Source organism: Odocoileus virginianus, chromosome 24 (genome assembly GCF_023699985.2).
Source record: "Odocoileus virginianus isolate 20LAN1187 ecotype Illinois chromosome 24, Ovbor_1.2, whole genome shotgun sequence".
Classification (NCBI taxonomy): domain Eukaryota; kingdom Metazoa; phylum Chordata; class Mammalia; order Artiodactyla; family Cervidae; genus Odocoileus; species Odocoileus virginianus.
The window spans coordinates 39,570,458-39,584,753 of record NC_069697.1 but is presented as its reverse complement, the minus strand read 5'-3'; the positions used below and the strand labels follow the sequence as shown (position 1 = coordinate 39,584,753).

At 41.3% G+C, this 14,296-nt stretch overlaps 1 protein-coding gene across 2 annotated transcripts in view; it reads left to right on the top strand.

Annotated features, from left to right (window-relative positions):
* KCNMB4 (potassium calcium-activated channel subfamily M regulatory beta subunit 4) overlaps positions 1 to 13,041 on the top strand; it is a 75,956-nt gene extending 62,915 nt beyond the window's left edge. The window contains exon 2 of one of the 2 annotated variants that reach the window (XR_011483289.1): positions 9,613 to 9,747. Coding sequence is in view for 1 of the 2 variants with exons in the window: in XM_020871494.2 (XP_020727153.1) it covers positions 9,613 to 9,781 (169 nt within the window). In the remaining variant the exon portion in view is untranslated. Of the gene's footprint in view, positions 1 to 9,612 lie in introns of both variants that reach the window. The other variant, XM_020871494.2, reaches the window with a different exon arrangement.
* Positions 13,042 to 14,296: the final 1,255 nt, after the last annotated feature.

The following is a 14,296-nucleotide window of genomic DNA, read 5'->3' as shown; positions in this document are numbered from 1 at the left end:
TGGGCACTGGGATGCTCGAGAGGTAAGTTCCACTTCTGCTTTAAGGCAGGACTTTTCTTAGCCTGGGATTTCTATTTTATTTCCATCCTAATCACATTTTACTTCTTCTTTACTGTCAGTTTAAAGATTTTATTGTATTTAAGTTTTTTGTTTTTATTTTTATCTGCTTCAGATTTTTTTTTTCAGATTTTTTTTTAAAGTAGGTCATGTTACCAATAATAAACAAGATTTAGAGCAGGAATAGATAGAATCTCTTTAAAAGATTCAAAAGATGAAATCATGACCTTTTTTATGTCATTTGGCTATGCCGCTATACCAGAGCCTGGCATATATGAACTGACATTATGCCTGCAGAATTATTGTGATTGTGATAATGATGAGGCATTTGTAGACTTTGAAATGAGATTTAATCAAAATACTTAAGTGCAATTTTCAGTAGTGAGGTAGCATATTCTTTCTCATAGAAGTATGGGTAAAGCTTGGCAACTAACAATTTCCAACGTTTATTGTATACCTGATGTATAAATGTACATAATTGACACACAACTATTCTAAGAAAGGTTCAATGAGTGCTCTAAAGATTCACAGAATTTTGCAAGGTAAAATAAATTAGAAAAGCATGAAGAAAATAAGACAAAGCATGAAAGGTCTGATTTGCACAAAAAAAGTCAACATAGTCTTGCTGGAGATGGGAAAATTTTAACTTTCTAGCAGCCCATATGAAAAGTTTCTCTGCTCAGATAAGAAGTACGTGTGATCGTAAATGTAGAAAGATCTCTGTTTCCTATAAGATCTTCATGGAGAAAGCACTTTGAAGGATATCGTCTTGTCTTTCAGTGGGGACCGTTACCATCATGTCATGCTAGTAAATTATAATGCAGTTCAGATTTTTATGTGAACTGGTTAAGATGAGTTTAAGAAATCTTCCAATCCATTAAAAAAAGAGATTGTCAACATTTTTTCTCCCTGTTAGCCAATAGAACAAGCGTTGTGGGGTGGAAGAAATCTCCTTTGGTGATACAAAGTCAAAGGGAATCAGTTTTTTTTTATTGAGGATGATACACACTAAATCTTTGTCTTCCTGTTTGATATCACTAGGTCAGTTTCTAGGCTATAGGGTGCATTTTTACAAATTGGAACAAAGGACCACCACCCCCCAACCCTAGGCAAATCTAGCATTCAGATCTAGATTTCCACCCCTATCTCTCCTTCCATTACCAGTCCCCTTGCTCCCCTCCTGTCTTATCTCAGGGCACCTTTATTTAAAAAAAAAACAATTTTTTTTTTAATGTGACCACTTTTAAAATCTTTATTGACTTTGCTACAGTTTTGCTTCTGTTTTGATTTTTTGGCAGCAAGGCATCTGGGATCTTAGCTCCCTGACCAGGGATCGAACCTGCAACCCCTGAGTTGGAAGGCAAAGTCTTAATCTCTGGACAACCAGGGAAGTCCCACAGGGCACATTTTGTGCAGTGCACATGTGCAAAAGTATGTGGCAGTCATGAAAATGGACTGAAGGATCAATTAGGCAGTTTCAGAAATAGCCAGCTAAACAGCCTCATGTTTCACCCTCATTTTTTTTTTAACTAATAGAATTTTTCACAGTGCTTATTAAACTTTATTAGGATTAGAATCACACAGGAACTTCTTAAAAATGCATATTTCTGGATACTGCAACCTCCAATTCTGATATAGTAAACCAGGGATTGAAACCCAGGAAGCTACATTTCAACAAAAAGCTAGGTGATTCCAATTTGAGAAAAGCTGGCCAAGGAGTAAATAGTACAGGTTTAAAAATCATACTGATAGAATTTCGAATTGTTTCAAATTGCTGTGTAAACTTGGGAAAACTAACCTTTCTTTCTTTATTTTTATTTTAATATTTATTTATTTGGCTGTACCAGGCCTTAGTTGCAGCATGTGAACTCTTAGTTGCGGAACATAGGATCTAGTTCCCTGAACAGGGATCGAAGCCGAGCCCCCTATATTGGGAGTGTGGAGTCTTAGCCATTGGACTGCCAGGGAAGTCTGGGAAAACCAACTTTTCCTTGCCTCAGTTTCTTTGATTGTAAAGTGCCAATTAAAAATTCATCCAGCACAGGGTTATTTTAAGGATGAAGTCAGATTAAATATTCTACCAGAGTACCTGGAGGGTAGTAAGCACATAATAAATGCTGGTTACTGTTTTCACAATATACTTTCAAAGCTCTATTCAGGGTAAGTCCAACCCTTAGGAAAGTATTTTTAAGGGAATGCGCAGACAGCACTTGCTCTCATTTTGATATTTGTCTGCACCCTCCTCAGGGCATAGAAGTGCTTTCCATTAGCATATCTATACAACCCCAAAGAAATCTTTTGCTTACTTCTTTGAAGTCTTCAGATACAAAGTAGTCATCCTTTTTTATTTTTGATTTTTGCTTATTGCCTACATCCTCATCACCATGCTTATTTTAATACAGAATATTCAGATCTCATCAAGCCATTTATCTAGTTTGCAAATGCTGAAAACAGTGATTCTTTTTTTTTTTAATGTTTCCCTTTAGTCTCACTATTATGGAATTATGGAAAACTGAATTCTAAGCCCAAATCCCCTTGGGAATAATTTTTGATAACTCATCTGAAGTCTGCCTCATAAAATGGCAGGAAGCTGGGGCAGAGTTGGGGGGTTCCCTTCCATTAAGGCACTAACTGCCCAGTTTGAAAGAGCCAGACTTTATATCAGGAAGACAATTTAGAGATAATCTCAGTAAAACCTATAACTGAATGTGTACTTAAGCATTACTCTGCAGAGAAATAAGTTTTTCCTATAGTGGAGGAAAAGCTGTTTTTCCTTCTACCCAGCTTAGGTTCATTTCTTGTGTATATGTGCATGCTCAGACTGTCTGACTCTTTGAGACCCCATAGACTATAGCTCACCAGGCTCCTCTGTCCATGGAATTTTCTAGGCAAGAATACTGGAGTGGGTTGCCATTTCCTACTCCAGAGGTTCAGTGCCTGGGGCCTTGTAAATCAGACTGAAAAAAGACTGATTGAACAGAGAAGTCTATTAACATGTACACCTGTGTATACAAGGGAGCACTCAATGATGAGATTCAAAGAGGTGGTTAGAACTTGGGCTTATGGCATCTTTTAAAAAAAGAAAAGAAAGCAATAAATGATTAGAGAAGAGGCAAGATGAAGGATAAGGACCTTGAGTTTCTAGGGCAGCATATTGTAGGGAGGTAAATATTTTGGGAGCTAATAGAAGATAAGTGCTGAGTTAATAAAGTTCATTTTATAGATTTTGTTGGTGCCATCCCTGGGCCATTAGGGTCTAAACTTGTCTCCAGTGATTAACTTCTGTCCTTCCAGGAAGAGAAAGGAGGGGGATACCTTTACAAATTTATGTCCTCCTTTCAGGCAAACAGGGAAAATGTGGGGAGCTTTCCTTGAATATGATTCTTCTCAGTTGCCTTCATTTCAAAATAATCCTTATGCTAAAGTAGGATATTCTGTACCCTTCATTCCCATTGAAGGAGACTGTGGAGCATTTTAGGACCGTGTGAAGCGGAAACAGACACTAGTTATTTTAGAAACCAGGTACATTTTTATATAATATTTCTACCTCAAAGAAGGCTTTTGAAGCATTTACAAATTCAACATAGCTAACTCAAGTGAATGATGTTGTTTTGTCATTTGAAATATTAAAATCAAATTTTCCCCAAGGGCTTTAGTAGGTGTGGAATGCTAAACAGTTTTTAGATAAAGCAAATATCTGGGTCCAGCAATTTCCAATTATTGTTTCTTTCCTCCTTTTATTCATTCTTTTTAGTAAATGTTCCTCAAACTGTGTTTCAGAAATATGTTTAACAGTTCCAACCACCTTCATCTGGGACTGTTTTCCTGACTCAGTTTTACGGTACAGTGGTGCCCCTTACCTGCAGGTGGGGGGGTATGTTCCAAACCCCGAGTGGGGGAGTACTTCTAACTGAACCCTATACAGATATGTTCCAAACCCCGAGTGGGGAGTACGTCTAACTGAACCCTATACAGATATGTTCCAAACCCCGAGTGGGGAGTACGTCTAACTGAACCCTGTATAGATATGTTCCAAACCCCGAGTGGGGAGTATGTCTAACTGAACCCTATACAGGTATGTTCCAAACTCCAAGGGAACAGGTGGCCATTGGGGGAGCGTTAGACTGAAGGTCAAACTCCTACGGGATGGAGTACTTCTAACTGAACCCTATATATACTGTTTTTTCCTATACGTAATACTTATGACAAATTTATAAATTAGACACAGTAAGAGAATATCTGAATTGCCAGCATCACTACTCTTGTGCTTTGGGGTTAATATTAAGTAAAATAAGAGTGACTTGAATACAGGCACTGCAGTATCATGACAGTGGGTCTGATAACCGTGATAGCTACTAAGTGACGATCAGGTAGGACATTCTGGACAGAGGGATGATTTACATCATGGGTCGGACAGAGCAGGGTGACAAGAGATTCTACCGTGACTCTCAGCACGGCACGCAATTTAAAGCTTATGGATTGTTTATTTCTGGGACTTTCCATTTAATATTTTCAGATCTCAGTTGATTCAAGGTAACTGAAACTATGGAAAGCAAAACTACAGGTAAGGGGAGGGGATGCCTATATTGTGGTGAAGCATTCAACCTCAAGAATTATGTCTAGAAAAAGGATAGAAAAGATACTCACTGAATTATTTTACTAGAAAAGTAGCTGCAAAACACATCAATTATGGAAATCACATGCAAATTAATTAAATAGCATTAAAAATCCAAGTCCCCTTCCACCAACCTCCCCTTTTTTAAACTATTTCAGCCATGTATAATTACATAGTCCATGGTGTTAAGTACATTCACATTACCATACACTCAGCTTTTGATGAAGAATCTAGATCATCTTTGTACAAATCAGGAGTGGAACAATCCAAGAAAGAAGGGGAGGGGAGGAGAGGGGAAAGGAAAGTAAGAAGGCAGGGAGGTAGGAATAAAGGTAAGAAGGAAGGGAAGGGACTTCTCTGCATGCTCAGTGGTTAAGAATCTGCCTGCCAGTGCAGGGGACGTGGATGGGCTCAATCCCTTGTCCGGGATTGAACATGCTGCAGGACAGTTAAGCCCATGCCCCACAACTGTTGAAGCCTGCATGCTCTGGAGCCCTGTGCCACAACGTCTGAGTCCGTGTGCTGCAGCTGCTGAGCCTGTGTGCCCAGAGCTTGTGCTCGACAAGAGGAGAAGCCCGCACGCTGCAACTAGAGACTAGCCCCAATTCACCACAACTAGAGAAAGCCCACGTGCAGCAAGCAAGACCCAGCGCAGCCATAAATGAATCAAAAAGAAGGAAGGGAAGAAGGAGGGTCATCTCAAGATAGCTTTAGCTTTCACTTGCCTTACACACGTAGAGAGCTTGACAGCTGTGAGCTCTCATAGCTGAAAAAAGAACCGTGGCAGTGCTACAGGTGGGATTTCAAAGACTGTAAAATATGTGTCGAACTGTGTTGCACCCTATTTTTGGACCCAGGTCTCTACTTTTTTACATTCAAGGCTTGAAGTTTGTTGAAATTTTGCATGGACAACAAGACTGCAGTTGGGATGGCTTTCCCTTAATCAGTGGGAAGCTGTTACTAAGCACCTTCTATGTGCAGAATAACAGACAATGACACAGTCAAGAGTCTTAACAGGAACAAAGGATATGCACATTAATATAAATCACAAATCAGTGGTAGCAGAAGTCTGTTTTAAAAAAATTTTTTTATTTTATGTTAGAGTATAGCAGATTAACAATGTTGCGATAGTTTCCGGTGGAGAGCAAAGGGGACTCAGCCAGACATAGACGTGTATTCGTTCTCTCCCAAACTCCTCTCCTATCCATGCTGCCACGTAATACTGAGCAGACTTCTCCGACTGATAGCACAGGTCTTGAAGACAATGTTTTGGTACAGGAGTTCAGAAAAAGGAGTGACTTCTGCAAGCTGGAATGATTTTTGCTTAATTGTTACAATGACTCTGCATTCACTTAGTTCAAATTCTAATTGAAATCAAATGTCAATAAAAATCTCACTTTGTTTACAGAATTTGAAACACTATGCACAAAAAAGGGCAAGAATTATGTAATTTCAAAGCCAATCTGCCAAACCATTTTTATTAATGCTACATGATGACTGCATGGTAGATAGAAGAGACATACCCAGCATTCTTTGTCAGTCTTCTGGGAAACTAGGTCTTGAATTATGAGAGCTGTGATTAGTGAGAGCGCCTCAGGAATGCCTTCCTCTGTTAAATGCATTGCTTTTGTACTCTAAAGTTTCTGATGTTCTTGAGGGCAATTGGACTGATTTTGCTGCATTATTTTATTTTCCAGTGGAAGCATTACTACTCCAGTATAATGGAACAAACTTTTCTGTGGATGAAATGGAAATATTAGGTTGGCCAAAAAGTTCCCTCAGGCATTTCTGTACCATTTTATGGAAAAATATGAACGAACTTTTTGGTCAACCCAATACCTTGAAAATGTAAACCTCTTGTATGAAAGCAAATTCCCAGTATCTAAGTGGCCAAAGATGACCTGTCATGGTTTGTGGAAGATATTGTTACTTCCTATGAGTGAGACCAATGTTGGAATTGCAAATAGAACCCTCACATTTTAAGCTATGTTGCTAAGACTTTGCAGAATTTATCAAGAAAGTGGTCAGTGGTTTCAAATGATGGTTAATCCTACCCAGAAGCATGGGAAAATGCATTAAATGCAACTATTCACTGTCTGTTCGTGGTGAAGCTGACCCGAAGACTACGCCATAGGTCTTCATGACTAAATTCAAATGGTGACTTTAGTTGGCTTTTTTTTATCTGTGTGAAATTTTTGTTAGAAGATATGAGTGTTGATGCATAATTATTGCTTCTAATCTTTGATTCTAGCACACTTACTCAAATGTTTCTTTTTTTAATTAAGTAATTTATCTTAATGGAAGGACAATTAATTTACAATATTGTGATGGTTTTGGCCATTCATCGATATGAATCAGCCGTGGGTTCACCTGTGTCCCCCAATCCCGAACCCCCCTCCCACCTCCCTCCCCACCCTATCCCTCCGGGTTGCCCCAGAGCCCCGAACCCCCCTCCCACCTCCCTCCCCACCCTATCCCTCCGGGTTGCCCCAGTGCCCCGAACCCCCCTCCCACCTCCCTCCCCGCCCTATCCCTCCGGGTTGCCCCAGAGCCCCGAACCCCCCTCCCACCTCCCTCCCCACCCTATCCCTCTGGGTTGCCCCAGAGCCCCGAACCCCCTCCCACCTCCCTCCCCACCCTATCCCTCTGGGTTGCCCCAGAGCCCCGAACCCCCCTCCCACCTCCCTCCCCACCCTATCCCTCCGGTTTGACCCAGATCCCCGAACTCCCCTCCCACCTCCCTCCCCACCCTATCCCTCCGGGTTGCCCCAGAGCCCCGAACCCCCCTCCCACCTCCCTCCCCACCCTATCCCTCCGGGTTGCCCCAGAGCCCCGAACCCCCCTCCCACCTCCCTCCCCACCCTATCCCTCTGGGTTGCCCCAGAGCCCCGAACCCCCCTCCCACCTCCCTCCCCGCCCTATCCCTCTGGGTTGCCCCAGAGCACCGGCTTTGGGTGTTCAGCCTCATGCATCCAACTTGCACCGGTCCTGTGTTACGTAGGGTAATATACATGTTTCAGTGCTGTTCTCTCTAATCATCCCACCCTCGCCTTCTCCGACAGAGTCCAAAAGTCTGTCCTTTACATCTGTGTCTCTTTTGCTGCCCTGCATATAAGATCGTCGTTACTGTCTTTCTAAATTCCATATATATGCATTAATATACAGTATTTCCCTGGAGGAGGACACAGCAACCCACTCCAGTATTCTTGTCTGGAAAACCCCACGGACAAAGGAGTCTGCAGAGTTCAGTCCATCGATTACAAAGAATCAGACACGACTGAAGTGACTGAGCACATACAGTATTTGTCTTTCTCTTTCTGACTTGTGAGCTTAGTGAAGTCGCGCAGTCATGTCCGACTCTGCGGCCCCATGGACTATAGCCTACCAGGCTCCTCCATCCATGGGATTTTCCAGGCAATAGTACTGGAGTGGGTTGCCATTTCCTTCTCCAGGGGATCTTCCCGATCCAGGGATCGAACCCGGGTCTCCCGCACTGTAGACAGATGCTTTACCATCTGAGCCACCAGGGAAGTCCTTTCTGACTCACTTCACTCTGTATAATAGGATCCAGTTTCATCCACCTCATTAGAACTGACTCAGATGTGTTCCTTTTTATTAGCTGACTTTTTGTGTAAATTAAGATCATTTGGCAGGTACATGAAAAGATGCTCAACATCACTCATCATCAGGGAAATGTAAATCAAAAGCACAATGAAATATCACCTCATACCTGTCAGAATAAATCAAAGAGACAAAAATAATAAGTATTGGTGAAGATGTGGAGAGGGGGAAGGTTCACATACTGTTGAAGCCTTGCTTGGAGAATTTTGAACACTACTTTGCTAGTGTGTGAGATGAGTGCAGTTGTGCAATAGTTTGAGCACTCTTTAACATTGCCCTTCTTTGGAATTGGAACGAAAACTGTTTGTGTACCATTGAGGGGAGTGTAAATTAGTGCAACCACGGTGGAAACAGTATGAAGCCACTATGGAAATAGTATGGAAATATTTCCTCAAAAAATTAAAATTAGAACAATCATATGATCCAACAGTTTCACTCCTGAGTATTTATCTGATGAAAATGAAGACACTAATTTGGAAAGATGTATGCGCCTGCATGTTTATTACTGCATTATTTACAATAGCCAAGACTTGGCAGCAGCCTGTGTACAACAATCAGAGTAGCTGAAGGAAATGTGATTTCATATATATATATATATGTGTGTGTGTGTGTGTGTGTGTGTGTATAAAGTTATATAGTGTATATAGTGGAACATTATTCAACCATAAAAAAAAATCTTGCCTTTTTTGACAACATGAATGGACCTTGAGGGTATAAGTGAAATAAGTCAGATAGAGAAAAACAAATGTCTTTATATGTGTCATATGACTTCACTTACATGTGGAATTGCATCTAAATATATACACACATATAAACAACAAACACAACAAACCACTGAGTTTATAGATATAGAGATTAGATTGGTGGTTGCCAGAGGTGGAGCATTGGGGAGGTGGGCAAAATGTGTGAAAGGGTAAAAAGCCAGCTATCATTTGGGTCTGGTTTTGTTTGACAGCGCCAGCTCATAAGTCATTTTTAGACTGAGTCAGCAGATGTTAAAGGATGAGTGAGTAGATGGAATGTGTTAAGCAATTTAGAATGGGGGAAAATAATGGAATAAGAGATCTCTGCACTTTTGACATTTCGCATGTAAATCACATTATAAATAATATGCACCAGTTACTTGATTCAGGACCTCAGACCTTTCTATTATGGATTTGAAGCACAAAATACAGTATTTATAGCCAGCGTGGAGTCTTCACTTTCAAGGATGGTTATACTCTTGGGGCTAGAAAGCCAGCTGAGCTCCACTTGTGAAGAGTTCTGCCATGCCAAGGCAGTTGACCGCTCTTTCTTTCCTCTTCTCCACTGTCCTGCAGACCAGACGATGTGCTCCTGCATCGCACGCATGATGAGATAGTCCTCCTGCATTGCTTCCTTTGGCCCCTGGTGACGTTCGTGGTGGGTGTTCTCATTGTGGTCCTGACCATCTGTGCCAAGAGCCTAGCAGTCAAGGCAGAAGCCATGAAGAAACGCAAGTTCTCTTAAGGGGAGTCGGCTCGTGGGAAGTGAAGCCCAGCAGCCGCTCTCGTCTGCACACATCTACCTGCAGAGCCTGCTTCCCGGCCCAGGAGATGGAAGGGGCTGTGAGAGGTCTCCGAGAGGCTCCCCCTCAATGACAGCAGAAGCAGGCACAACCGGAAGACCTGGAACCTCATCGATTGTTTTCCATGTGTCGTAGCAATAGCTGCAGGGTCAAGCTCTGAGCTGTATGGAGTTATCTGTTTCAGAAAATCCTATAGAAGTTAATTTTCTTCGGGGAAGTAACAGTATATAATTGTACAGTGTAGAATACAAACTATTATGATTTATGCTACCTAAAAATATTAAAATAGAGTGGTCTGTGTTCTTTTCTATTTCCTTTTTTATGCTTTGAACACCAGGGTTTTAAAAAAGGGTCTTATGGGTTTCATTTGATTTTGCTAGGTGAAACTTTTACTTGGACACAGGGATTCCTGCACAAATCTTGACCTCACAATGTAACCTCCAGTCTCTAGTATGAAGGAGTACGTTAGACTCCTATTTGAAAAGGAAAATCTGCCACTGTTAACTCAGTCTCCAGTCACTTTTGTGACTCTCCAGCAAGGAACCCTCAAAGAGGAAAACATTCTCCCAACACTCCATTGTTTCTTAAGAGAGGGAGGTGATTCTGAACAAGGTCTGTCCTAGCTCTAAGAGCACTGTGCCTCGTTATCTGTTCAGGTAATTTTTGATGGATTTTTGTCTCTCTGCAGTAGAATGTACATGATGTGAAGGACACATTTCAGCTTAGTTAAATGCGGTTTTCATTTTTCTTTTAGGTCAGGAAAAAACTGATCAAAATCAGTTAATTTTATTTTCTTTGTCCTTGCCTTGATATTTTCACTTTAAAAATGAGAATATTGCTGCATTTGTTAATGTTTGTCTAGGCAAGACTGGAGATGCAAGCCAGCTCACATCACTCTGCTTCTGAGCTCTCTGCGCCTTTATCAGAAGTTCATGGAGGAGACAGTACTTCTTTGCATCTGTTCATACACTCAGATTCCAAATATCAATCACATCTAAGTGACTATCGAAGCTCCTATATTGATTTACCATGTAGAATCAAACCTTTGCTTACAAGAGATGTACAAATTTTTGGTTGAGGAAAAACTGACAACATACACTCTATTTGCTTTCTTCTTATATTCTTCAGACGTGTTTCTGTTAGAATGAAGACAAATTGGAATGTAAGGACAAGCTACCCTCATTTATTTTGCTCAGCATTCTAAGAAAGATACATATTAGTGGCTAGATGATTTCCTGACTTTGGGTCCACATAGCAATGTTTTCTCAAATTTAAAACTCAAGGAACTGAAAGAACCATTGTCATCTGTGGAAGACTAGGGTGTTGGATGAGTAAGATATTTTTCTTCCAATTCAAGTGTTACAGATTTCACTGTGAAAAAGGCCTTGAACACACTATTTATGACATCCTTTGAGGCAGCTACAGTGCCTTGACTTCAATCCCAGTTTTCTGTTGCAGCATCCCTGTTGTCTCAGCAACAAAGTGAGCCATTCTGAAGCACAGAGTAACGTGAAACTGGGGCTCGGAGAAAGTCAGCGTCATTGCATTACATTGTGGGAGATGTATTGTGTAGATGAAGTCTCTTTATCCATTTTATCTAAATCCAATAATCTGTAATTAATTGATTACAGGGAGTTGATAAAAACAGTGCGTGAATATACATGTTGGTAAAAAGGGAAGTTGATATATATTGATGTGAGTTTTTATTTGCCAGTTTTTATCCATTTATATTAAATTAAATAAATGCTTCTATTTAGGCTCAAAGAGTATACCTGGTGATATTCTGTAGGTTGATTTTTGGAAAAAAGGAGAAGTACGCTGAATTACTGAGGTCACATATAATTTTAAAATCTTCCTTGCTTGTAGCTAGTTAAATTTGAGGTACTTTATTTATACTTATCATTAAAGATAAAATGCAATGGAACAACATTTTTAAGATCACAGAAGACAAAGAAGCTTAACTATTTAATATTTCGATTCTCTTTTTTTTTTCTAAATATAAATGAGGAAATGGTATAAGCTGCTGGAACAGAAACCCCCAAATATGATGACTCATGTAAGACAGAAGTTTCTTTCTTTCTCTTATGGCAATCTGGAGGTACCTGAGAAGTCATCCAGGGCAGGGAGGGCAGGTCTGTTTCTTAAGGTAATCAAGGAACCCAAATTTGTCTACCTTGTCCTCTCATTACCAAAGGTGTTATTCATCCCATGGTCAAAGTGGGCTCAAAAATACACCACATTCTGCAGCCCGTGAAAAGAGAGCACTTTGGGAGCTAGCTATTGGGTTGACCAAAAGTTCGTTCTGGTTTTTTCATAAGGTGTTAACCTTTTGGAAAAGTCTGTACAAGCTTTTTCGGCCAACCCAGTACTTCCTTTTAAGGAAGTTCCAGCCATCACTCTGCTCATAGTCCATCCGTGAATACCGATTACAGAAGTATACCTAGCTTCAAGGAAGACTGGGACATGTTGTCTCCAGCTAGATGGACATATGTCCTATTAAAGCTCCAGGAAAAAAGGAAAAGGGGAGAATGATACTAGAGTTAAAGACAGGAATGATGGGCAGCTGTCAGTGGCCCATGCTGCGATGAAAATCTGGGCAGGGATGACAAAGATCTGTTGCCCTGGCAGGATGTACAGTCCTTGGTTAGACCTTGAATCTTCTCTCTGGGAGAAACTCCCTTGTCCTCTGTTCTCTCTGGCCTCTACTTTGACTTCTAGGAGATTCTTGCTCATCAGACTTCATAGCCACATCTGAAGCTTTTGGGAGGCATCACAGCTTTTGCAGGCCCCCACCTGCTGGTGCAGATTTGTAGAGTAGACCTAGATTTCTTTAGAGACCGAACAAATGTAGATTTTTCAAGTTTATAGGGTTGTTGTTTAATTGGCTGCAATAGGGAGTCTGACTCTATTTTTGATGTTGGGATGCTAACAGCTTTCCCTTTCTGCTTCCCTTTTCCTTTCCCTTTCTGCTCCACATCTGGGCAAGCTGATTAGTGAGCCTGGGTACCCCCTCCTTTGGACTGGGTGGGAAGTTCAAATCATACAAGCCCTGGTCTGCTTGCAGGAACCCACTCCCTGCCCCACACCCTAAGAATAATAAAGTCAAACCAGTCAAGTCATTTTTGGATCTGCTTGGGAACTGCTCCACTCTCCTAGAAAGTCTCATTCATTATGTGAATAATAAACCTTTTCATACCCTCTTGATGTGTGTATGGTTATTAGTCTCAACATCCAAACCAAATTTGGGGTAATGGGTTTTCATGTGGCCTCTGAAGGGTTGCTTACAACATTGGTGATGAAATTTCATCAAAACATGGTTTTTGGTGTTTTTGCTTTTAGTTTTGTTAGTTCACACAAAAGTATTCACAGCCAGAGAGCTACCCTTGTTATACTTCTTAAGGCAGCGGCATCTTATTTGCTAGTCTCTGTGCTTGGCCCGTGTCTCCATCCCTCAGTTGAGTGGCAGCCACTTTGAAGCCTTCTGGAAAACCGGGTTTAACTGAGAATGCTTCACCCTTTAGCTGGTCTTTTCTGCTCAGCTGACTTCCGTTGTCTGGTCAGTAATATTGGGATACTCAGTGGAGACTTTCAGAGAGACTGCATAATAATTTGCTTTTTGGTGCATAGAAACGGTTGGGCTGCAGGATATGATTTTAGTTCCTGAAACAAGGCTGAATCACCTACTTGTAAGTAGTTTTTCTTGTTTCACTATTTTTCATAGTTCCTTGCCAAAAAACAGCAATAAAGCAGCCAATGCACATCATCACTCTGCTTTTTTTTTTAAATTAACTGTTGTTTTAAATGTTTATTTATTGATTTATTTTTGGCTGTACTGGATCTTTATTGCTGCACCAGGGTTTCTCTAGTTGCGGAGAGCAGGGGCTATCCTAGTGGCGATGCGAGGGCTTCGGTGGTTGTGGCTTGAGGGCTCCGGAGCATCGGCTCAGCAGTTATAGGGGCCCAGGCTTACTTGCCCTGCGGCATGTGGAATCTTCCCTGGCCAGGGATCAAACCCTCATCCCCTGCATCCGCAAGGTGGAGTCTCAACCACTGGACTCCCAGGGAACCCCACTCTGCTTTTTTCTAATTACTTGCCACAAAGCTATAGGTTTGCCTGTCAAGTCGTCACAAGTGCCAGTTTTATCTAATGGTTAGCCAAAGCACAAGGGTCTCTAGTTTTCCATTATGTTTCCTTGCTGCCTGGCAACAATACATAGCCACATATTTTGTTATGACAGGGATATAATTTACATGGCCCTTCTCTTTTTTTATGGAGTATGGTTGCTTTACGTTGTTGCCTTAGTTTCCGCCGTACAACGAAGTGAATCAGCTACAGGATACACATACTCCTTCCCTCTTGAGCCTCCTTCCCACCCCCCATCCCACCCCTCTAGGCCATCACAGAGCCCCGAGCTGAGCTCCTTGGGCTACACGGCAGCTTCCCACTAGCTAGATAT